Raw genomic sequence first — 25859 nt, forward strand, 5'->3', positions numbered from 1 at the left:
TACGGCGGGAGGGGCTGACCAACCCGCAGGAACAGCGCGGCAGCGACCGCGGCCCAGCGGGTCCAGGCCTTCCTCAGAGCCTTCCTTCAGAGTCGCTGTTCTGATGGTAGCTTTCGTTTAGCGATGGACGTGCTCGGTGTTTTGACTCGACTGCTGAGGTGTTCGGCACTAAAGATAGGAATGTAACGCTCTTAAGTCTGTTTTAGATTCCAAAGTATGCCTGGAAAGCTGGCACTTTGCAGAATTCCCTGTTAGGTCTGCATAAGCTATTTTGTTTATATAAAGCTATAACTGTTCTTAATGGTTTTAATACAAAAAAAACCCCACACTGGCAATATTCTCTGTATACGCAGCAAACTGAAAGCTTTTGACTCTAGTCATGCAGAAAAGTAGTTTTTGCCTGTGTGATGACTTCAGAGTAAGTTGGAAGAGCTGACAGGATGTCTGGAGGACTGAGAAGGTAGGACAGCTTAACTTGATGCTGTATCTTACTGGTTATGGCCTCCGAAATTAAAACAGTGCAACCGCAACTCATGTTTCCCTCCTGACATGAGGGAAAGCGAAACTGCATTTGCACATAAGGCTTGCATGCCACGAAAGACATCTAACCCTCCTTACTAAGGGGTGACTCAAGTGGGGGATAAGGGCCTTACTTAGTTCAGTGCTTGTCTTTCTACTCAATAAAGCTACACAACTGCTTCACGAGGATTAGTCATACCTTATTTTCCACTTTTTTCTGAGTATTAATGGAACTGTTTTTCCTGTTTTCTCAGGCAGCACCAAGAGATAATGGGATTTGTCATGCCAGTACTAAACTGAGACTAAGCTTCAACCTCTTATGCAGAATTATTTGCTGAAAAAGGAAGCTGCTGCTCTACCAAAAGCAGATATGTATGAAGTGCTGGACTGGGAGGCTGTGCACGTCACTGAAGGAATTAACTCAGACTACAAAACCTCTACAGGATGCAAACTCAAATGTATTTTAACATTGTATTTTGCTTAGCAACAATAAAACAGTGAGTGGCTTTTCCCAGAGTTGTGACTTGAGTAACTGTGGAAGGGGGAGGAAAGGTAAGGGTCATGCTGGAGTACCCACAAAATATGTCCTTTTCAGACCTAAATTTTTAGTCTGATATAAGAACCATAGAGATCAACTTTTTTTTTCTTTTTCTTTTTTTTTTTTTTTTTTGAAGACAGTAAACTAAAAATCACTGAATAAGTATTTAATATAGAACCACATTTTCCTCAGCTAGGTGTCCTCTGAAAATGTGAAGTTGTTAATATAATGGCAAAGTAATTCACAATTTTAGCTACAGCTATGAAACAACAGCTACTTAATAAAAAAAAAAAAGCAAGTGGTGAACTGACTTTAATGAACAGGCTTTCGGAATGCTTGCAGCTAAATCACTAACTGTCAAGTTATTCTAAAAAAAGTGTGCTTTAGTGATTTAAATAACACGGAATGAATATGTTGTTTTATTAGAGTCTGAGGATATAGTAATATAAGTAGCTAGTAAACTGTCCTGGTTTTACTCAATGGTGCTTGATAGCAACCTGCACGATCCAGTAGGATGATGAGTCTACAAGTTCCTCTTGTACAAGTATCAGAATCGTAATATGACTAAAAATAGGTTAGTTCTCATTGTAGAAGAGCTCTCATATCCTGCATATGTACAAGAGCATCAAGAAGCACACTGCTTTAAATTTATAATAATTTATTATGTTTAGAACAGTGAATAAATACCAAGCTGTTAGCTTCATTTTGGCAATCCTTTTCCCACCAAAGATGAGTCGGTTGTTGTTGCTTTCTTTTCTGACAGAACTCCATTGCCAGCAATGGATGCATCAGAACAAGAAGTTAATAAATAATACACACAGACAGCAGTTTTCTAAACATACCTCCTGTTTTAAAAGGCATGATACAGATTTACTAAGCAAGTTTCAAACAAATTCTTCACAGAAGAAAATTTCTGCTACAAGCTGTCCTGTCCTCTGAACACTGTTTTCTTCACCAATGTTTGTTGTTTATTTCATGGAATACTGTATTTATTTCTAAACAGTACCAATGGATCATTAAAAAACTATTTTTTTCCACCGAAGGTAAGCTGAGACGTGGCTAGTAGTGGACTGCATGAACTTATGAGTGATGTACTTCTTGCTGAGCAGTTTCATGACAGTCGTGAATAAACATACAAGAGATGAAAAGGCAATACAACATTCTGTTCACTGGGCTTGGTGAGGTTAAGGAGTGTTTGCTTCAGCTTCCTTTTAAAACACTGTTTGAAAGTTAAAGCATTGTATTTAAACGTAACAGATGTTTTGACCTTCTACGAACATCTGCAGTAAAAACTGAATTGAAGAAACTTCCTGCTCATAATAAGATTCATCTTCAAGTACTTTAAAGTTGAATATCCCCTATGTTTCATTCATTTATTAAAAATGTGTTTTTATAAAAGCATGAAGACTACAGAAAACTAATCAACATACTCAAGTTAATCTTGCATATTTTTTTTTCCACAACTGTATTTTACATATCACCAAAACTCTGCTTTAGCAAAAGAAAAAAAGAATAAAAATAAATTCTCTCCCAACTATTTACACACAGGTATTACCCACTCTGGTGTGGAACCAGATACTTCACTCTGCAGTCCCCCTAACCCAAGGTGTATTCTTAGGTGTATCTTTTTGTGATTTAGGTTCTTGAAAGTTTTCAGCAAACCTTTCTCTTGCTTTATCCCAGTTCTTCTTATTCTTGCTTGGGATGATCTGAATATCTTCAATTGAGGTTGGTCTACTTGTACCCAAACCTGCATGAGTCTTATGTAACTGAAGCTGGATCTGTCAAATACATTAAAGATCGTTATAACTGTTATGTATTCTAAATACTTGAAGTATAATAATACTAATTTACCTAGATCATAAACAAACATCTAAAGTACTGTTGAAGTGTTAAATCACAATCTGTAATCTAGATATTTGTAGCTTTAGCCATTTTTTCCTCTCATTGGCTTCCTGTCTAGTTTGATTTTTGTGCTACGTAACTTCCAGACAGAAAGAATTCTACCACTCTTGAACTCACATCACTTACACAGACTCAATTTTCCTCCAGACTTTGTACTCAAATTGGAGATTGTTAATCCAGTATCTCTCATCCCCCGTTGTTTCCTAACAACCGTGAATATTACTGTCAGTTTCTACTGCGATGAAACCATTGAAAAACTTCAGACTACTTCACTGATAAAACTGATCTGAGGTTAGTCCTACTGAGATTATTCCCCTCCCACTAAGACTTCTGAAATGTTTAAAGTGAATCATGGCTTATAATTACACATTTTCCACTTGCAAACACATTTCTATTTCTTTATACTCTAAGCAAAAACCAGAGACACTTACTGGGTCCTTCATACCGCTGCCATCCTTGCCCAGACCTTCCCCCTTTTTCCATCCCATTTTCTCCAACATTTTGTGTCCTTTGTTGCTATCGCTGATTTCACTGTAAAGAAAGTTTAAGAAGACTAATAAGCAAGAGTCAAAATATATGCTCTGTACTGAAATACTGAAGGACAGAAATGCTCACACACATGCAACTCTAGAAACCAGGACCCAACAACTCTTCCATCAAGAGCTACCCAGAAGGCTCTGCAGCCTTCTTTGCAAGTTCTTGAATGCTTTGTTCAATTCTGGATCCCTCTCTACAAGGACAGCCAGCTGCTCAAAACTGTGAAGAGCAATGGAATGGTGAAGGACTTGAAAACAAAACTTATGAGGAGAACGGGAGGAACCTGGTTTGTTCAGTCTGGATGCCAGAAGGAGACCTCAACTGCTCTCCACAATTATCTGAAAACCTGCAGAGATGTTGCTCTCTTTTCTCAGGTGACGAGTGACAGGATGCAAGGAAATAGTCACAAGTACTGGAGGTTTAGATTGGAAACTAAGAATTTCTTCATGGAGATGGTGGTTAAGCACTGTAACAGGCTGTCCAGCTGAGAGATTGAGTCCTCATTCTTGGAGGCATTTAAGAGATGCAGACATGGCACTAACAAGCATGTTTTAGTTAGGGAACTTGGTAGGTCTGGCTGAGGGTTGGAGTTGATCATCTTGAAGGTCTTCTCCAACCTCTGTGATTCTATGCTTTTTTTCTCATAAATATACCAAAGCTATTCCAAGACTCTGGTCAATACCAACCTTCTTAAAACACATTCTATTTGCTGACTTTGGGACCTACAAGATACAGCACAGGTGAGTGGGAATCAACTGCATTAATGAGAAGGCAGGACCACTGCTTCCCACCAAATCATTCAAACACACATTTCATTGTCTCACAGTTCTTTTTACTAACTTACCAGCACCTACAAGATCATGTTTCTTTAAAACAAAATAGCAACTAGAGAAGGAATAATTAAGAAAGAAGATTAAAATAAATGTCATTGAAGAGGTCAAAATATGCATACACTAAGAAAGGCTCGATATTGACAGTAGAAAGAAATTATGCAGGTGAAAATCTTGCCTATGTGCCATTCCTGGGATGAGACAAAAAACTGAGGCTATTCAAAGTGTCAGATGTCAGTAGTGCAATTGTTGAGTTCCATATCTTTTGAGTTAGGACAGTGATTTAGCCATCATAACAGCCAAGCTGAGTTCCATAAGGGAAAGCAAGAACTTAATAGCATATGAACTGGGAAGTGAGAATAGCTGTTTTCTAGTTCTCCTAATACACTGTATACAGGTGATTCGTAAGATAACGAACTGTATCTTAATATGTAACTGATATTTACTGTAGTTCTGTACTATTCATTAGAGGACTCTGAGGATTTATTTATTTTTTTAACATCCAAACAAACTTACATATGTACAGAAGCTGGAGTATCTCCTCTCTGGAAAGTTCCTTCACTTCCAATGGTCTCTCTGCGTTTTCCTGCCCTGTCTTTGTACTTTGGATTCTTCACTGCTTTGTTGTCTTCATACTCTGTGTTCTTTAAAACAGAATAAAGACAAAATATTTAGATTCTTTATTTCTGATGACCTCACTGCTCTATCTTCAGATGTCTGTAAATAACAATTTAGTGTACCAATGACATGCTTGAGTTAAATCATGAGACTCATGACTCCAAAAGCTTTCTTTATTCACTGAAATTTACTGCTTAAAACAGGAATCACAGGGTAGATGCAGATCTCAAACACTTAATTTTCTGTAAACTCACCTGTAAACCATATTTGACCCGTATTTGTTTTAATGCTTTTCTTCTGACTATCTCTCTCTCTTCCTTGCTAAGTGCTGGGCAAACTAAAAGGAAGAACACAGGATTCAATTTCTAATTAATAGTGTAACTCTTTTCCAACATAAGACAAAATTTTATTCTAAGATTATTACACAGACACATGCCAAAAAGAAAATATACTATTGTCTATTTCAGAGCTATTCTCAGTTGAGAAGAAAATTGTAACAGAACTCTGAAATATAAGCATATATTATTTATAAGATAAGGATCAATTATAATACTAAAAAAAATCACCATATTCATTGATAAGGTAACTAACCAGAAGATTCTTTTTTCTTATCCAGGCGAAGATGTGCTCTGACTTGACCCGGTTCACATCCATCACAAGTGTCACTGCCAGGATGTATATGAAAAGAAAGCACAGTTTCACCAATCTTCACTTCATCACCATGCTCCAAGATGTATGGATCACATTTCGTTTTAGGCTACAGCAAAAGAAAGTTTTGGCAGCCATAGTTATTAGTTACTAATGCAGGGCACCAATGCTATTACATGAATACTGCTCACAATTTACTGATACAGTCTGAAGTAACAAATGCAGGTAAACATTTAAAATACAGTGGGTATTTCACTCTAGCAACTCCAACAACAGTAGATTTTTTTTTTTTTCTAATTCCAATATAAAGCCAATGTAAAATATAAAGAATGGCCATAGGACCTGAAGGAGATCGAGGAACAACAATGTTAGCAATTTGCCATGACACGTTTAAAATAACCACATAACTAGTTTTCTGCAATGTACACAGCACCGTAGCAGCAAATACTCACCTGTAAAATCTGATTTCCATTAACAACTGTTCCATTCTGACTGCCTTGATCCACAAGAACATAATTTTGCAAATCATGGTCAAAATATATTTCTGCATGGAACTGATAGACAGAAGAGTAAGTGAAACATTCTCATTAAGCAAATACTTGACAACTTAAATACTGTTTTAAAGTAAGATTTCAGAATGTATTTGCGAGCCTCTTAGCTGTGTGGCTTTGGTACTCAAAGTTAATAAAACATTCTTAGCATTTTGAAATGTAAGTGAATGGGTGGCAACCTCACAAGCTAACACATTCTATTAATAATCTGTCTGGACCACAAACCTCAGTACTGAAAAAGCATGTATTTCTTAGACAGAAACTATGCTTCACTAGAAAGACTGAAAGACACAGTAATAAACAATTTTTAGTTGTTTCTATGAATAAATGGGATTTTTTCCTTGTAAGGTATGTTACAACATTCTCAATTTTGCTCTTTCTGGAAGGCATCAAGACAACAAATGTAATTAAAAAAAAAAAATCTGATCTCAGTTTACAGGGCTTAGGTTACTCTCACATTTGATATAGCTGAAAGTGCCGAGTCTGCATAAATTTCACGTAGTTTACTTTCATTTATGTCTTAATGCTCGAGGTAGAATCCCTATCCATTATTTTCTGTTTGTTTTAGGTAATTTTGCAAGTGGAATATCAAAATCTTAACAAATCAATTAAAAAAATAAACCTCTAACAGTGGAAAGATTCCCCTAGATAATCTGCTTAGTATTTTTCATTCTACCTCTGTTTTACTGAGCAGCATGAACCAAAAGTGCTTCTAGAGATGCTAAGCCTGCAGTGAGTTATTTATTTCAACCTCACTTTACATTTAAGAAAAGTCAATGCCACAGCTATTAAATACAAGTACTGACATAGCAATTAAGTAGATAAACTGGAGGTAACTTCTAGTTTCCAGAGATATGTCATTTAGCTTCAGATGTGCTGCTTCATCTGCAAAGCGAAATAACTCCTGTGCACTGTTATTTTAATGAAAAGTATTACAAAGCAACTTTGATATCCACAAAACATTGGTAAATATTGTTAGCTATGCTAAGAAGCAACAGGGAAAATATAAAACCCCTTTGGCTGTTTTATAACGCAGTTTCAAATACAAGCCAGAAAACGTCATTAATAGCAGAAAAAGATTATCTCTAAAAAATTTTCAGTATAAAAATGTTACGCTGCTTATTAGTTAGAACTATAACCTAGAACAGACTTAGCAAAGCTTATTTAAGATCCATGCATTTGCAGGTGTTTTATTGACTTTTTTGTTCAGATTATAGGTCTTAAACTTACACTGAATTAAGAGAGCTATATTTACTATATTTACAGTCTGTGTTGCAGTAGTTAGCAAACTTGAGCAAATAATTTATTTTTCACCCTTCATAAGTACAAATACTATTCTATAACAACGTCACTTCAAAAAAAAACTTATATTTTCAAACACTCTGTACATCACTTATACATTCACACAGCTGTCTTAACAACAAAACACAACCTGTTTTCCCCTAAGCTTAACTATAAAGATTGGATTTTTCTATACCTAGTTCCAACTAGCCGACACCAATGTTTTACAATACAGTCAATATCTAGCACAACCACCCATTTCCTCAAGTTCAATTATTAACATAATTAATATAACATTAATATAATTAATATAATATAAATCAGGACTCAAAATATAATTATTTACTATGTACTGAACTGTGCATTAATAAAACTCCAATCAAATTTAAAAAAAAAAAAACAAAAAAACACAAAAAAACAACAAACTTTGCTTTTCTGGAATACAAAATCAGATTGCTGTATACATTGTATTTCCATAGGGTAAAATACTGTCTGCTTTCTTTTTTCCTAACTTTGTTGCTAAAAAAGTGGCTAAAATCACATGTTAAAAAAATAAATATTAAAAAATAAAAAATAAAAATCAAACCCCTCGTGATTTGGCAATATGTAAAGCTAAAAAAAATAAAACTTTCTCCAGATAAAAAGGTCTGCCTATTAGCAGAGAAAAACAAGAGTTACCTTACTGACTCCAACTTCAGGAATTTGAAGTGTGTGGCCAACATCTTTTTCTCTGAAAAATCAAGTTAATACATAATTTGTGACAAAGGAGAAATAGCTCAAATAATATCTTACAAAAGGTGTGTTTCAACTGAACCTTAGAACTGCAAGCTTTGCAAGCTTTACAAATACAGAAGTACTATCTTACAACATACACAATGTATGGCCTTACTTCACTTGCTTTCAGCCTTCTGTAAACTACACAATTATATATGATATTGCTATACTTTTTTTTTTCCTATCTATAAACTTGACATTTCCATATGAACTTTTCATTTAATTCAAGGCCTATATACACTAGTCTGAACACTGCATCCTCAAGTTCCACAGTGCACCTTAGCATCAGTCTTCTAGACTGAAGTTGACTTCTTGATAGCATTTGACAAGTTATAAAAGCAATACGTATGAATTACTATAATAATTATTATTATAAATAATTATTAAAAATACAGTTTTTTCTTTTAAAGACCCTGGGAGGATGATGATTTACATGTTAATTATTAAGCTAGGGGACAAAGAAACAATAAAGCTACTAAAGGAACTATAAGGTAACTTTCAAAATTTGAATTTAACATGGATGTGCCAAGAAAACTCCAGATATAGGAGCAAATCAAAATACAAATCAACAACAGATCAAAAGCAGTTGAGAATGACTGGAGTTTTTAGTAGGCACTAAAGAAAGCAATAATTTATCATTAAATTCATCATCACTATGATGAAACCTGATTCTGTTTTAACTACCAGTACTTAAAGAATGGATGCAGGTTAGCAAAGAATGCAGCACTTTATTTCAAAGTGGTGAATCAACCCAACCAGGACTCAAATGAGAAGCCCAAGTTATGCTTCCTCATGACTCTGAATTATTAAAGGAGTTTTCTTAGTGGCACAGAAATAAAGCTTTCTTACTTTCTTAACTTCTAGTTATATTGTAATTAGGACTTTGTCAAAATACCAAGTTACCACAACTGCTGAACTACATAAAATACGTATGCTGTTATACAACATTATGTGACATGGCTGAAGTTTCTTACTGTCTTAAGGTTAGCCACGTAAGCCTCGCAACTACTGAAGGCTAGCAGGACAAGTAGGAACAGTGGGGACAAACAATCCCCAGTGGCTTATGCTGCCCTAAAAGATAGTACAACTTCAGATACAGGTAACAAATTTAACTCAGTTTTACCTTCCAATTGTAGCAGGTTTCACAGCTGTGATAATATAAAGTGATCCAGTCTGCAGAACCGGTGACCTTATTACTATGACTCTGATACAAGGAGGCCAGATCTTTTCTTCATCTGCAATTATAAAAAAGAAAAGTTACCAATAATTTCACTCCTGTAGTCCATAGTTTTCTGACAGTAACTGATACACACTCCACAGTTTTCTGGCACAATCCTATGAACTTTTAACAAAAGAAATGTATAAGTACATCTGAAAGAAAACTTTGATTAGACTACTGTTTTAGACTTCTGTGCCCCCACACTAAATTATCAGTCCAAAAATAATCCTCCTCTTTTGCATGCCTACAACTGTTTATGTACAGCCATAAAATATAAAGAAAAACACAGAATTTACTAGCATCACCCACTTGTCGAAACTAGGATGCCTGACCAAATACTCTTCAAAAGGCCACATCATAAAACTCATGCAAATATAACTTTATATTAGACAATTTCTGTCAAATATATTTTTATTGATTTTGCTCTTACTATCTTTAAGCATAAGTACAGATAACACAAGCTGACAGATGCATATTTGCATCAACAGTTTCCAATGGTCTCAGGTAGAAACACATTGGCAAGAAGGGAAGACCATAGATAAAGTTATGAGAAGAGATATCATCTTCATTTTCATGAAGATTTTGGCACTGTGGTGGATTTTTAGAAAATCAGTAAGAGAAAGCGTGCTTGATAGCATCAGCATTCAGACATTTTGAATGGCACTAATTAATCAGAACTGGAGTAGCTGAGTAAGTGAAGGAATGAAAGCAGCATAAACAAACTTGACTGTTAAAACTCTGAGCAGGGCCCAGGCTGCAGTACAGACTTCTTATGACTTGCAGTATCATTTGCATGTACCAGCTGTTCGTATTAAATCTTTCCACATTTTCCCCTCACTCTCACCTTCAGAAAACACCACTTGGCTCTTGAGGTCTTAAGACCCTAACTTTTTTGGTGCCAAAGAACATACATGTTTTTCTCTCTATACCTGTTTATAATATATTACCACAATAATATACCCAAAAGATTTCAAATACTACTGGGTACTCCTTTTCACCACAGTGGGTTTCATCTCTCAATGAGTTACATGCAATGTTTATGAACAGCATTAGAAATACAAGAATCAGTGATAGGACTGGGTAGCTCAAGCTGATGGTTGAACTCTTCCAACCCAGATCGTTCTATGAAATACCATACACTAACTGAAAAACTAGTTCACAGAATTACTGTGGGGTCTGCAGTAGAATTCTTTAATTTCAGCAACAGACTTTCTACCCTCTTGTCACTACCTAATGTAGACAAATTTAATCCACTACTGAGGTTTTCACATAAGCCCAGGCAGTTACAGCTCTAACAGCTTTTAGAAAAAACACCACTAATTAGTCACACCTACACTGTAAATGAAAATAAAAGAACACTGGTAATATACAACACTTTTTACACCCATAGTATCTCAAGTCAGATGCTTCTATTTCTCTATCATTATCCAAACTGCTTCACATTTTTTTTTTTTCCTTAATGGGATCTTGGAAAAAATAGAATAATATCATACAACAAAGGTACAACAATTCACCTTCATTTTCTGAATCTTCTAAATCATTGGTTTCTTCACTTGTTACTTCATCTGTACTGCTATAAGGTTCATGTTCAGAATCTGTAATTTCACCTTCTTCAGGCTCACTTTCTGTGTCTACTGTTCTACTGTCATCTGTATAGGCTGCGGTATCTGGTATACTTTTGTATGAACGAGAATTCGTGCTGTCTGCAAAAATTGATTCTTTGGCTGTTAGATTGTTTCGTACTTTTGTGTCCATTTTTGTCTTCTTTCTTGCATTAGGAGACTCTTCTTCTTCAGCAGAACTAACATGCTCAGCAGTGGAAAGGCAATTCAAATTGTTAGATGATTTCTGCTCTTCTGTGTCCATATCCTGAAGAAGAGTTACAGAAATCACACTTGAGGAAAGTTCTATTCTTTACAAATTGAGTTTAAGTCCACTATCAGCCTGGAATTAAATTCTTCATTAGCAATTACTTTAAAACTATTAAAAAACACATTTTGAGAAAGTTCTGCACATTTCATGTCCTACTGGATATAACTAAATCCATCTTTTATTTGATCAGTGGGACGACACTCCTTTTCCAGTCTCCACTTAACTCTTTCAGCTTTTCCTATAAAAAAGAAAAAGTTACAATCCTTGCTCTTACTCTCAAACTTACAAATACCAATGACTAATTTCCAGTTTTGCCTTTATGACCCTTCTGATCCTCTCTAACACAATTGTTGCAACTTGCTTTAAGCTTCTTTAATCTTCATTGTAATTTCCGCCTGTTTTTTCTCTTCTTGTTTGCTGTTTTTTCCCCCCAGAATGGTTCCACAAATCAGAAATGCCCACTCTTCTTTGCCTAATGATTGGCTCTCTCCAATTTAAAAAATGCAACTTAAACAAAAGCCTGTGAAGAACTTCTAAGCCTAATTTGTGCTATGTGGAACAGGTTCTACTGAGAATCAGTTTTTGACTGCAACAGACATTGAAGAAAAAAACCGTATCAGATTGTGTGGTATAATTACTTGCCTTCTTAGATTCAGAATTAAAGCATTCAGTATACAAAATTTTGCAACATAGGTAAAGTTTAAAAAAAAAAAAAATGTTGACATTTTCAGGAAGATTTCGCATAGAGTATTCTACATTTCAAGATACATAAAGTAACTTGCATGTTAATACCATGGAGATTAAAGCACTTTACTGAGAGAAGATATGACATTGACTATTATTATAAAAACTTATCAGTGACACAACTACAAGTCAAAACTAAGAATTCCTCTCAGCCCAGTAGTCAAGATAGTGCTTAGGGCTTTAACGTATGTTTCTAAAGCACATTCAATAAGACAACAAATATTAAATGACCTCATGTTTTACCTTAAAGAATGCCAGTTTGCAATTGCCCTCCTCCCTGAAACTTCTAAGAACTATAACTAGGAAGGAAGAGGACTGCAAATCCACTGCCTGTGTTATTTTCAGTGATAGAGTAATCCAGCCAAAAGTGTTGCACAGGTCATCCATATCATGGGCTTTCACTTTCAGTAACATCCTCACATCTGGTGAAACTGACCAAGACTTTAAACCAGCATTGACAGGGGAAGGGAATAGTGTTAGGAGCACTGAGATTGAACTCAGCAATTGTACAGCACCATCTGAGGGTGACAAGCCTAACAGCAGCATCTACACTGTTCCAGGGAGTTTAGAAAGAAATATCTGCAAAACTTGTATCCCAGTGCAAGCTGTATGAGGAACAAAATGGGATAAACTAGAAACTATGGTCCTTTCCCAGAGCTACGGTATCACTGGTATCAGTGAGACTTGGTGGGACAAGTCTCATGACTTGAGTGCTGGGATGGAGAGCTATTGGTTGCTCAAGAGAGACAGACAGGAGAAGTGAGGTGGTAGTGCTGCACTGTATCTAAGTGAGAGAGATTAGACAGGACAGCCCATGCCATTAAGAATAGTACAATAGAGAGCCTCTAGGTGAGGAATAACAGGATGGATAGTAAAGCAAATATTGTTGGTGCCCACTCTTAACTGCCCCCCCCCAGGACAATGGGATGAGCAATTAGGGAAACTAATTATGGGTAATGAGGGAAACTATGGAACTGGTCACTCTTGTTCTTATGGAAGATTTCAACTTCTCAGACATAAAATGGAAAAATCATATTGCCGCAACAAGCAAGCCTAGGAAACTCCTAAAACATGCTGAAGGTATCTTCCTGTTACAAGTATTGAGTGAGCCAATTAGGAAAGGTGCCCTCCTAGACCTGTTGTTTGAGAATAGGGAATGCCTTGTGGGACAGGTGACAATAGGTGGCTGTCCTGGACACAGTCAATCATGAAACAGTTCATAATCTTTTATTATCAGGAGACAAGAGGCAGAGTTGCCACCCTGGACTTTGAAAGAGCAGACTAAGTTTCTCAGGGAGCTAGTCAGCAGTGTCTCCAGAGAATCCATTCTACAGGGCTTAGGGATCCATAAGAGCTGGTCATTTGTCAAGAGCCACCTTTTAAAAGCCCAGGAGCAGGCCATCCTACTGTAGACAAGTCAAGCACACAGGGCAGAAAATAGGTCCAGGTGAATGGAGAACCTCTCCTGGAATTAAGACAAAAAAAAAGTGCACGACCTCTGGAAGCAAGATCTGACTTCACAGGAAGAATAGAGAGCTGTAGCTTACAGGTGCAGGGAAAAGAAGACAGCAAAAACAAAAGGACAACTTGAGTTAACACTGGCCATTGTGGTATCAGACAGCAAAAAAAAAACAACAACAAAAAAGCCAGCAAGAGAACAAGAAAGAAAAACATCGAACTGATACCTCAAGTGAATGGTTGCTTAACAAGTAACATCAAGCAAAAGGTAGAAGCATTTAACGCAGGATTTAATAGCAATGGATAGACCCTGGACACAGAAAAACAACAGACCTGTTAATCAAACCTGTTTCTCTGGAAAGCCTACAAAGATTGTCCCAGGAGATAATGAAAGGTATTTAAAAAACAAAGCAGTTACTATAAATAGTGAACGTGCCTTAAGTTGTGACTTAATCTTAAACTTTCATTTGAGCTCCTGAAATATTTTAGCCTTGTACAAACTTGAGGACCTTCAAATTGCATTCCCAAAGACTGTGATTTTGAGCCCTTTAATGATTTCACATATCTGCATCAAAATTTGTGCTTTGATCATGCCTAAACATTAAGCCTGAAAGTATTTGGCAGTGTTTCGTATTGAATAAATCCTTTTGTAATACCTAACCACTAGAAATAAAACAGAATATATGTAGCATACATGAACATACAACTCTATAACCAGCTAATAACATGCCTACATATAGCCACTGCTTTTATTTAAAGGTAGAACCAACAGTAAACAGTATATTCAGTAAGCTTCATCTTGAATGACTAAAACACCATCAGTCCACTTTATTTCTCAATAACAAGATATTTAACTCATCTTGATAAATTTATGATACATAACAAGGATGAAAGTACATGCTTATAACTAACAGTAGTTACATCCTGAACCTAGGTACATTCCTTTTGTATATTTTTGCCTTGCCTAAAATCTAAACGGTCACTAAACTGATCACAACTTGGACAGAGACTGCCTCTATACCGTTCAGCTTTGAAAAGCAGAATCACTACACAATCTCTGACTTTTCCTCTGTCAGACTAATAGTCAAGTTCAGAGGAGGGATGAAGGTAATCCATAATAAACTATTTCTTAACTACAGGGTTGAAGTGGTTCTTTTTCCTGCATTTCTGACACGGACAGACAAAAAAAAAAGTGAAGCAGTTTAGAATCAGCAGGTTGTTCTCATGCGTCCTGTGGAAGGAACTGATGGTTTCACTTTCTGAAGAACAGGTCACAAACTACACATACAAAGACCTTCACAAGTATCATCTCCCATACGTGAGTAATGTGTTTTTAATTATGTATTCAAAATATTTGAAACATTTAACTATACATTTTCTGTGACAAGAGAAATTTTCTGTGACAATTTGCTCTTTCCAAGAAACCTCATATTTTTCTATGTTACACCTGAGCTACATGTATTCTCATGCAACTCTTGGGTCTGCCTACAAATCAGAACTAAAATTATTTTGTGTATGTATAGTGTAGTTCTAAGAAACATTTCCTAGCAACACTTCCACTTAGTTGACTAAACTTCCACTTGCTAACACCATTTCACAAGCACTCCAATGACCATCTTCTACTCCATGCAATACTGAAAGTTCCAACACAAAAATCCAACTAAAAACCATGAAGCGAGTAACACTCTTCCTATATTATGAAGTCATACATTACTGGGAAGCTCTGAAACACTGAAAGTACATATTTGCCTTACCTAAAGAATATGTAGTACAATTAGTCAAGAGTAGTAATACTAAATAGGTGTTTTCCCCAGATACTCATAGTACCATCAAAGTTTTCTTCAGATGCTTTACTTATACGGTGTTTCAATTTACTTTTTTCTTTGTTTACTTTTTAGATAAACTGGTGTTGATCAAATAAGTTTTTTAAAAAGTGATTTCTTTTGTGAAATAGGTATCTAAACATCAACTTGTAGACACTTTTCCCTCTTAATATATAAATCAAGGCTAAAGGTAAACATCCACAGACTAATGTGTTTGGTGTCTCAACTCTACCTTTACCAGAAGCTGCCAATCCAAAAGAAGAAATCTTCAGACTAGCCATGGTTTCTGTCAACTGACGTACCTAAAGATGGGATGAATATCAGCAAAAAGTAAACTACATGTGTTAAAAATAAAATCACTGTTTCAAGAGTCATATGGGAAATACTACTATGAAAGCCTCGTCTCTTGCACAGAAGTAATCAGGACAGATCTACAGTAGTAAAGAATACAGTGGAAGTTAATTTTGATCACCACACTGAAATAAAATCCAACAAACAATAGTCAAGAATAAGCTGTAAAAATTACTTGTGGGGAAAAAAAAAAGTCATAGGTCAGAGCCTATTGACAGCACCAAAGTTTTGCTGTGTGTCATTCAAAACCCTCATCTAGCAAATAAAACTACATGATGATCATTGCATAAAGTCTATTCTCCAACTAGTGTGAAAATGTAAATCTAGATAGTGGGTCAGAGATCACATCATTCATGCTACCCTGTGAGGTTTTTTGTTGTGAATTTTTTTTAAGTGTTTTTAAACTTCTTAAATAAGAAAATTTTAAAGATTCTTCTCACGCAGAAAGCAATTATGGTAGTTCTCAATCAATATTCTTGACCTATCACTACAGAAAGAAAACTAAATCCTTGTAATTCCAAGAATTCCACGAATCCCACTCAAGCAACCTAAACTGTATTTTGTCAAACGCGATGTCTGACTGTCTATTAAATGCAAGCACATGAGCAGCAAGCTTGAAAGAAAACTATTCATAATAAAGAAGTTTGACTTAAACAATCTCTACATAAAGCTCATAATAAATTAGGCACTAATTATGTCAGTTACCCCTCCACCACCTCTTTTTTTTTTTGCTATTACAAGTACATTCATTTTTCACAGAGGCTCATTAACATCTTCTTGTGTGGTAATTTGGCTAGTTAAAAACACAAGAATATTTACTTAACTATTAGAGTAATTTTATTCTTTGGATCCTCAGATTTGTATTGCTTTTTCACAAACACTGCAATATTTGTGGAGAACAATTTTAATGTCTGTAGTCCTATTCATCCCAATGTCTTATTTCTAAGAAAGCAGCATAAGTAAGACAGTGAGCACAGCAGATTCCTCACAGTAGCTGCAAACAAAACTGCAACTTAAAACAAAATTTAAAAAACAAAAAACATTACCTCTTCCAGTCACCAGAAACAGGAAATTATCTGCTCAATGGATAGTCATTTTTAGATTAAAAGGAGAAGAATTTTTTAAAACGGCTTGAGTAATTTTTTTTTTCTTTTTTTTGTAAAAACTGTTTAACTACCAATATTATAAATATAATATTGTATATTATATATGTTTATATCGATATTGCCTTATTTATCATTGCTTGCTTTATTTATCATTGATAAATCATAAACCAGGCAAAATAAATAAATAAATAAATAAAATCTCCTATTTGTAATGCTTGTGGGGAAGAAAAGAGAAGGAAAAGAGTAATGGATTTCTTGGACATCTTAATGTTCAAGTAATGTTCAAGGATTCAAGTATGACCCTAAAGAACAATTTGCTTTCTAAATCTAGTCGTCCACACAGAAGTGCAACGACAGGAAGGCTTCTTATTTTTTCCCCAAAGTTAAAGCAGTGTAACTGTCAATTTGAATTCTTTCATAAAAAAATATAAATAGCAAGTGACACAGTTTCTGTGACACAACCTTTACCTCCCTGCTCAGAGGTGCACAAATCTGTGTGCAAAAGAACATATTTTAAACAGTTTTCCTGCTAGCTTGTTGGTTAAAAAATGCATTATTCCACAAAGCTAAGTATTCAGTTCATTATCAATAAAACTCATCATCAAAAGTGGATGTTTACCTCCTACCTTGTGACTGTGCAAAATTCACAGAAAAGATACCTTAAATGTGACATGAGCTAAAGACAAGTAGCTACTTGCAATACAGTTGGGTGACATAAGCAGACAGGGATGGGATCCCACAAGGCAGCCAATGTTATTTTTTACATTAGAGCTATTAAGTCACAAAGCTTTTAATATATTTGTACATTCAGGTAAGTTGGAAAATCTCACCACAAAACTAAATTTAAGGGATTTACTAATTGCACTATTTGATGAAGGCTAATTCCTACAAATTTCTCCAACTTTTCTAGACACATGATGAAGTTCTGGATTAACAATGCCCTGTGAGAGTTTCAGAATGCTAATTCTATATTTGCTCACAGCATGTCCAGAACTTAGATGCTGGTAAAACTACCAACTAGCTTCAACTGCATTACCTCCCTATAGCTAAAGAGCCACTACACTCAGCGTTGCTAAGTATCTACCCTAATCTTTCGAAAAGGTCTATAAGAAATTTTTAGCCACAATACAAACACAGGTTCCATAATCAACCAACTACCACTATCCATCTAGCATACAATGTAAATTTCTGTTTTCAAATCTTTCAGATGACCTGAACTCTGAAAACACAATTTTAAGCTCTGTCCTGATGTTACATAATGATTATGCTTGCATACTATGTGATTCTTTCAGACTTCAACAAATCAGCTGTGCTGGAATCTCTATAATGAAATTATGCCATGGTTAAAGCAATGGCCTTAAAAATGCAAAACTAAGGAAGCCCTGCAGACCAAAGATAACACATTCAATTAAATCCTAATAAAACAAATCTACAGAACAGCAACATAAATTTGATTCAACACCATTAACAGTGTTCATTAAGAGAAGGTTTCATGAGTTTTAACACACGTGACAACACATTCTTCCAAGGTACCTACTAACTGTACTATTTGGTAGATTTCCTTAGCAATCAGAAGAGAATAGAAATGAAGCTACAAAACGTAACTTAAAATACAAGTTAACTACATTCAGCACTTACTAAGATTACAGTTTATTTGAACTCTGCGGACAACAAAAATGTATTGATCAAAAAAGATATCAATAGAAGAACATATTGAAGTGATCAGAACTCCACAGAGATTTCACCAGTTTCAGATGATGGCAGGGATACAGTGAAAAAGTACAGTGACAGTGTACAGTGTAGAGTACAGTGACAAAGAAAAAAGTAGTGGGTCTCTATGTGCTCAAACCCCTCCTTAATTTTTGGATTCATCACATAAATATTAAAAAAGAGCAAAAACCAAAAATCAAGACACTATGAGGGTACAATGAATTTGATGCAAAAACAGCTCATACAGTAGGTTAACTTCACTTCAGAGTGTTTGCTAAAGAGCTTCACTGACATTGAACTTTAAAGATCTATGCAACCGTATTTTAATGAAGGAGCAATGAAAAGTGAGGGAATCCAAGTGTAAAGTGCCATCTTTTACAGCTCAATGAGAAAACTTTGTCACTAGCTACTAACTTGTCTCATATGGTTCAAAAACATCTGACACTTTCAGAAAACATGGATATACATCCTCTAAACACCAAATCCCAGAACCTCTAAATTCCACAATGAAAAAAACAAAATAATACAAGGTTTGCTTTTTTTTGCCCCCCAGAAGCTCTGAGGTTACCTTATACTCATTTGTAGCAGACCACTCCGGTTCTTTTCTCTTCTTTTTCCCTTTCTTGTCCTTGGCATGCTGAGAACCAGAAGCCTGATAAGACTGCAGATCCACTCGCGAATGAAACTGGTATCGTCCGCTTTCCACATCACAGTAGTAATAAATCCCAGTTGCAGGATCATAATACAGTTGATTTTCCTTTACAAGAAAAATAAAGAACATTATTATTTCTTTGATAAACACCATACAACAGAACACCCAGCTAAGAAAGTGCCACACACACCTCTTGCATCATTTCCCATACCCTCCCCTAAGAAATACTCAAACCTACAGGAGAACTGAAGTGTTTTGATCTTTGTTGGTTATGTTATAACATGACAACATCCACAACTGGTAACACTGATACTGCTGCAGCTTCAGACTTTAAATAAAAAGTAACAGAGAGAAGAATACATCTTAAAATTACTAGTTTTGTTTACTATGGCAACATTTGTTTTTAAAAGAGTTGCACATAATGGTGCAAACAGAACCTGTTTTCAGCAGAGTAGTTCCAGCATAATTTGTTACTGTTTATACTTGCATCTATATATGCTTGCACATACACCTCGTAGGACAAAAAGAGAGCTCTGAACACGTCTCCTATGAAAAACGCATAGAAGAATATAATCATTATGGAACTTTAATTAAAGCTAATGAACTCTGACTGGATCTTAGCTCTCTTCTTTTATCAACTTCTACAAAAACATGTGCAGTAGAGGAAAAAATGCCAAGCATTCTGAAAACTGTACTTACTGAATTATAGTAGAATCCAGTGCTGTGGTCATAATACAACCCCGTATTTTCATCATATATAAATCCAGTCTGTGAAACAGCAGCTTCTGCAGCAGCTCTCAAGCTCTCTGCCAAAGAACCCTCCTGTACTGAAGTATCCTCTGCTTCCTAGAACCAGAAAATAACAAACTAAACTTTCTTCCACAAAAAACCTCCTTGGTTCTTCAGCACTTCACGGTGTGGTATTTTAAACAAAATATTAGTGCTCTATTGACTTGATTGCTCAAGGGACTATTAGACAAGAAGGTAAAGATCTGTCATTTACTGCTAAATTCCTCTTGATTATAATAGAATCAATTTTTCATCCCATATCTTCTGTTTTCCCTGATCATTTTCAAACGTGGCTCAGGGAAGCATGAAAAACAACAACAAAAGAGTAAAAAATATCCTACCAACTTTATTCTCCTTATATGTTGCCTACTTTATCTTACGGAAAAAAGTGGACCGCAAGTGGAATTCACCATGTTCATATTAAATGCTTTCTGCTGTTAAAAAAAATGCCAGTTTTTTAGTGTTTCTGAACCATACTGACCATCTGCTTTAGAATGTCAACACTAATTCAAGCAAATATAGGACTAATATTATACTGAACACACAAAGACCTCAAAGCATAACAAAGTCTGCTGTCATTGTTACAACATCAGCACAGAAGAGATCATTCCACACACTGACATCAAGAATGAAAGAACAACTTTTAAATGAAATTCAATGTTAATAGATTTCTGACTTCAAAATTCACAATCCCGCCCCCTCAAGTTTTATAACCTGTGAATTTTGGATCAAATTTTCCTCTTCTCCACCTTCTGCAACTTCAGTGCTATTCACCCTTAAAGGAATATTAGCGTCCATCTGTGACTCCTCTGTGAAATCACGCTCGGTGCCTTCAGTCCCATGATTGTCCTGCACTGATAGCTCAGATGCATAGTCCTGAGCATCAGTTTGATTGTAATAATTTTCATAGTAGTAATAATCTGCAGGGAAAAGAAGTCGAAGGCATACAGATCAGCAAAGCAACATTTCACACAAAACAGTTCCAGACTAACTGAAAATTTAAGCACAGAAGTAGTCTAACAAAAAACCATTATTAAGTTGTGCATGTTGTGCTATACCACTTTTACAGAACCATGTCTTGTTTTAACATACTTTAAGAATTGGTACAAGAAACACCAGCATAATGCTGGAGGTCACTAAATATCACAGTAATGTGGCAAAAAATTCACATACAAGTGTATGCTACTCTTCATCCTGTACTAAAAAATACCACTTGAATAAACAGTCTAAAAGCTGATTTTTGGTTACTAAGTTTAACACAACTGAAGAGTGAAAAAGGACCCCATAATAGATGAAAAGGGAACACTTTGCTACAGAAAGGGAAAGGGGGCCTCACTAAGGCAAAGGGTAGTTACAGTTTATATTAAGGGGGGAGCAGAGCGGGGGAATTGCAGACACTAAGTTTGAGAAAACAAGGGGACGAAGGCCATGAAGGTAAGGGTGGAACAGCCTGAGAACAGTGTGGTGATTAGATGTCCTCAGAGCAAGCTGGAACCAGTTCAGGGGGTGCCCCTCCTGCAGGGTGGAAAGTTTACAGCAAGGAAGACGATGAGCCTTCATCCCACAACCACCCCCACAACTCACTACACACGCGCGCAAGGGGGGAGGGACTGAAAGCTAATGGGGTCTCAGGAATGTAATGAATATGTATCCAAATTCCTGCAAACTATTGATTATGTATTAGTTCAGCCTATATCTGTTGCATGCTTTCTCCTAACGGTGTGCAAGTGAGGTGGGGCTATCCCCCTTGCACCAGGCTGTATGCGCATCACTCATTAAACATACCTGCTTTATAACTACTTCGTGGTTATGGAGTTTGATTCCACAAGTCACAACTACCAACAGGAACTTGAAACATGTTTTATACAAAACAAAAAAGCCAACAAAAAAACCCACTGTTCACAACAGTGCTCTAGATTGACACCCAATACCCCCTCTACCTGCTTGTGACCACTCATAGTCCTCCGTTTGCACTTCCACGCTAGATGTGTCTTTCTCCTTCTTACTGTGGATTTCCTTAGTGAGCTCTTCAACCTGAAAGAAAGGTGGGACGTTAGAGAACACAAAGATACACGCCAGGAAAAAACAGGCATCCCGTTTTATTGTATATAACTCAGTCGAAGCATAGTTGCCTTCTATCCCCTTCAGTCAGTCTTTGTTTAGCAGGAGATCATTCCCTACATGGATGGTTGCCATCATGAAAAACACTTCTGCTCAAGAAAGTGACGCTCTTGGAAGAGAACGCTCAACTCGGGTTATTTCCAAGGAACTGAACTGCAAGCGGGACTTCAAGAAAAGCCCCCCGCGCTGCGCTGACCGCGCACGACTCTGATCGAACTTCCCAGAAGCATCGGCGGGACCTTTGCTCTGCTTTTCCCTCACCACCGTCACGAAGCTCGTCTCCCCCCGTTAACGCCTCTTCCCCCTCAGACTACGGCATCACCTTTGCGGCTCAGAGGCCTCTACCACCCTTCCCAACCCCCCCCCCCGGGCCCTACCTGCCGTCGCAGCGCTTCGCCGCCGTGCCGAGCCTCGCGGTAGAGGCGCTCGGTGAGCCGCAGCCGGCGCTGCGCCCGCTCCAGCTGCCCGCGGCAGGCGGCCAGCTCAGCCTCCAAGGCCTCCACCTGGTCCCGCAGGGCCCGCACCTCGCCGTGGGGCGGGGAGGCCATGCCCGCCCGCTCCTCAGCGCCCACCCTCCGGCCGCCGCCACTCGGCGCACGGCACAAAGCGGCGGCCGCGGTTCCGACCGCCGGCCCAGGCCATGGCGCCCGGCCGGCACCAACGGCGGGGCTGTGCGCCCACACGGAACCGCGCCCGATGGCGGCGCCGCGGGAAAACTTTCCCCGAGCAGCGCGAGAACCAGACCGCTGCGCGGGAACGCGGCACAACCCGGAACTAAAACGGGGAAGCAGGAAGTGGTGGCACTTGCTCTTAAGGCCCCTCAGGCGCCGTCTTCTGCACCGTGTGGGGCAAAGGTTGTCCCAGCAACTACAGTGCCTTTCTTTTTCTTTTTCTCACGTCTGAATGTAGTAAACGTCATATCCTTCTGATAAATGCTGTAAGTACTGCAATTGGACCTATATGAATAGCATTCAAGGCTACTACCTTAAATCTGCACATTGCATTTCCCCCCCGTGTATATAATATACCTATGTTGTGTAACATAGTATTCTAATATGAATACTATCTATACTTGAAAGGCAAGCCATGTTTTGGACGGTCATGTACAGGTGTCACACCATGAAATGAAGTTAGCTCGTCCGCACAGATCGGCAGATTATGAGCAGTGCATGGAGATGAATGTTAGCTTCAGTGTGTTGGGAATGATAGCGGCAGTGTTGATGTATCGCAGAGTTTGCACCCCATGGTCCCATGAAGGCTCATACAACAACAGAATGAACACCCTACACAAGTTTATCAGGACCTATTGAACTGATATGAGGTTGAAGGTGACAGTTTCCTGGACCACATCCTTACTGGTGATGAGGTGGGATACAAGCCAGAATCAAAGCAGCAGCACAGGTGAATTCCACATCAACAAAAAGAAGTGACCCTTCTGGATTTCCTAGAACCCAAACTAATCACCAGCTGTGATCACTGCATCACAAAGCTGACTAAGCTGGAAGTTCCTACTTCCAGAGTTAGACCAGAGAAGAAGACAACCCCTTTCTCTTGCAGAACTTTGAATAAGGCAATTACTTTGCCCCAGGTTAGAGACGTTAAAGGCTCCAGTGTGTGTGATTTTGACCCTTAGTACTGTGGCCATGTATATAACAGCAGGAGACAATAAAGCATCTTCTATCAGCATAAGCAAGGTCAATCAAAGAAAGCAAGGGTTCTTAGTTACAGCTACCGAGCAGTTACTCACAAAAAAAGTTTCTTCTAGCTACATGCAGAAGCTAGAAGCAGCTTACTTATGTTCCTAAACTATCAGGAGTCCTTTCTCTCAGGCTGGTCACCTGTTCACACCATCATCCGTTGTTTTTTTTTTTCCACAGAGCCTGACTGCTACTTGTTTCCTGCCTTGCAACAAGATGAATACACTCCAAAGAGAGGTGCAAGTGGTGATGGTATGCCTTGAACTGTGAATTTTCCTCAAAAATCACTTTGGAACTTACTGATCTTACCATCAGCATATCACATTTAATCAGGCAATGACATGTGCCTACGTCAGCACCCTGACAACCAGTTCTAGTAACACTACTTTCTATGCACATGTCCTGAAGAGAAATAAGCCACAGGGAAAATAAAACCAGTTGCAAAAGATGAAGTTGTAGTTCTTTTCAGCAATGAATCCAAGGACTGTTTTGTTTTCCCTTTCCACCACCCTCCTGTTGCTGTGAGTATACACTGCACTGGTTGTACATGTAGATAACATTGTCTCCCTCCCATGGCACTTATTTGCAGAAGACAAATTGTCTGGAGGTGAAATAAGGCCTCCTCTACTGTACTGTGGAGTGGAAAATTCAGGAGAGCAGTATGCCTGCATCATAGTAGAGGAGCAGGTCAGTGAGCCAGCCTTGACTTAGTCTTGGGCTAACAAGGGGTCCCATTGGCATCGTCTCAGAGACACAAGGAGTATTTCTGCAGAAGTGTGACCCCAGAGCACTGTCTCTGAATAGGGGGCAGCTGGTCAGTGACTCCCCTTCTGGTGGACACTGACAACATTTGGGCACAGGGCTTTTGGAAAGCAGTACCAGAAATTACATGCGAAAGTCGTCAAGGTGCTATGGCATTCAAGAGGCATAACTGACTAAGAGGTCAGTAATTTTGTTTCTAATTCACAGTATATAGACTGTGCTTATGTTGACAGCTTGTTTTGAGGCAATACAGAGATTTTAAATATAATCAGCAAACTGTATTTTGGTGTTTTGGTTGGTATTGCTTATTTTGGTCTTGTTGCATCATTTTTGAATTCGTTTTGACATACCATGGTATATCTTGTCATTCAAGCTTCTGCATATTAGTTTTGTTTTTTCTTTATTATAAATTTTCTTCTCTTGGTGTAGTGTAGCTGGCTTCATGTCCAGCGTGGGGCTTCTTGGTTCTTACAGAGATCTATTGCATGTAGGAAACTTAACTGCATGGACTCCTCCTTTGCAACTTGGCATCCTGCTCACTTGAAACTGAGACTCTGTGGAGTTTAAGACCCATGTTTCCTTCCTTCACGGTGCTTTGAAGTTTACTACATTCAAGGTTAAGAAAGTGATGGAAACTCACAAATCCACAGAGGTCTATCCATGTCTTGGCACAATTCCCCTTTTCTCCATAAAACAGCAGATATGTGAAAATGTTTTTTTCCACTAGATGGCATTTAAGGATTCTTTTTCTTTTCTTTTCTTTTCTTTTCTTTTCTTTTCTTTTCTTTTCTTTTCTTTTCTTTTCTTTTCTTTTCTTTTCTTTTCTTTTCTTTTCTTTTCTTTTCTTTTCTTTTCTTTTCTTTTCTTTTCTTTTCTTTTCTTTTCTTTTCTTTTCTTTTCTTTTCTTTTCTTTTCTTTTCTCTTTTACTTTTTTTTTTTCTTTTTTCTTTTTCTTTTTCCTAATGCTTGTAAAAGCAGCCCTGAGAACTTCCAGTCTGTGCAGAATGGTAGATTCCTAGCCTAATTTTCTTTCTCTTATCGCACAGCCTGTGCTTGGACACACAAGCAAGTTAGCAACATAGAGTCATAAAAAAAGGATGATAAAGCTGAGAAGAATGAGTTGCGGAAGCTGGCCTCACACTCCTCATCCTCCACAAGGTTTACTTAATGAGTTGAGCAAAGCGGTGCATGGCAATAACAGCAAATCTTAGCTTTGTTGAATCAGCTGGTGGTGGAGATAGCCACCAAAACCAGTTGTTGCTGTGCCTTGGGATAATGAGATTTATGATCTGCTAGCACAGATCAAGGATAGCATGTTGGAATTGGGACCCTAGACAGAGCGAGTCACCTGGAC

At 37.5% G+C, this 25859-nt stretch overlaps 1 protein-coding gene and 1 non-coding gene across 3 annotated transcripts; one reads left to right on the forward strand and one right to left on the reverse strand.

The window, feature by feature from the left end:
* The first annotated feature begins 445 nt into the window (after positions 1 to 445).
* Positions 446 to 574, forward strand: LOC140264693 (small nucleolar RNA SNORA47). Its single transcript, XR_011906082.1, has one exon. It is a non-coding gene; the product is annotated as a small nucleolar RNA SNORA47 (small nucleolar RNA).
* A 1132-nt stretch (positions 575 to 1706) lies between these two features.
* On the reverse strand, positions 1707 to 22798 carry AGGF1 (angiogenic factor with G-patch and FHA domains 1). 2 transcript variants are annotated; one of them, XM_072359365.1, is made up of 14 exons: positions 22424 to 22798; positions 21866 to 21959; positions 20640 to 20845; positions 19836 to 19982; positions 19053 to 19241; positions 10935 to 11289; positions 9325 to 9436; positions 8106 to 8157; positions 6048 to 6149; positions 5539 to 5704; positions 5202 to 5284; positions 4846 to 4973; positions 3394 to 3493; positions 1707 to 2838 (listed from the first exon to the last, which is right to left on the reverse strand). In XM_072359365.1, exons 1-14 carry the CDS (start codon positions 22592 to 22594, stop codon positions 2638 to 2640), a joined length of 2106 nt encoding a protein of 701 aa, XP_072215466.1. In that variant the 5' UTR covers positions 22595 to 22798; the 3' UTR covers positions 1707 to 2637. The 2 variants fall into 2 exon arrangements, with proteins under 2 accessions (XP_072215466.1, XP_072215468.1); XM_072359367.1 differs by lacking the exon at positions 10935 to 11289 and adding an exon at positions 15550 to 15619.
* Between the last annotated feature and the right edge of the window lie 3061 nt (positions 22799 to 25859).

This window comes from Excalfactoria chinensis, chromosome Z (genome assembly GCF_039878825.1).
Source record: "Excalfactoria chinensis isolate bCotChi1 chromosome Z, bCotChi1.hap2, whole genome shotgun sequence".
NCBI classification, from domain to species: domain Eukaryota; kingdom Metazoa; phylum Chordata; class Aves; order Galliformes; family Phasianidae; genus Excalfactoria; species Excalfactoria chinensis.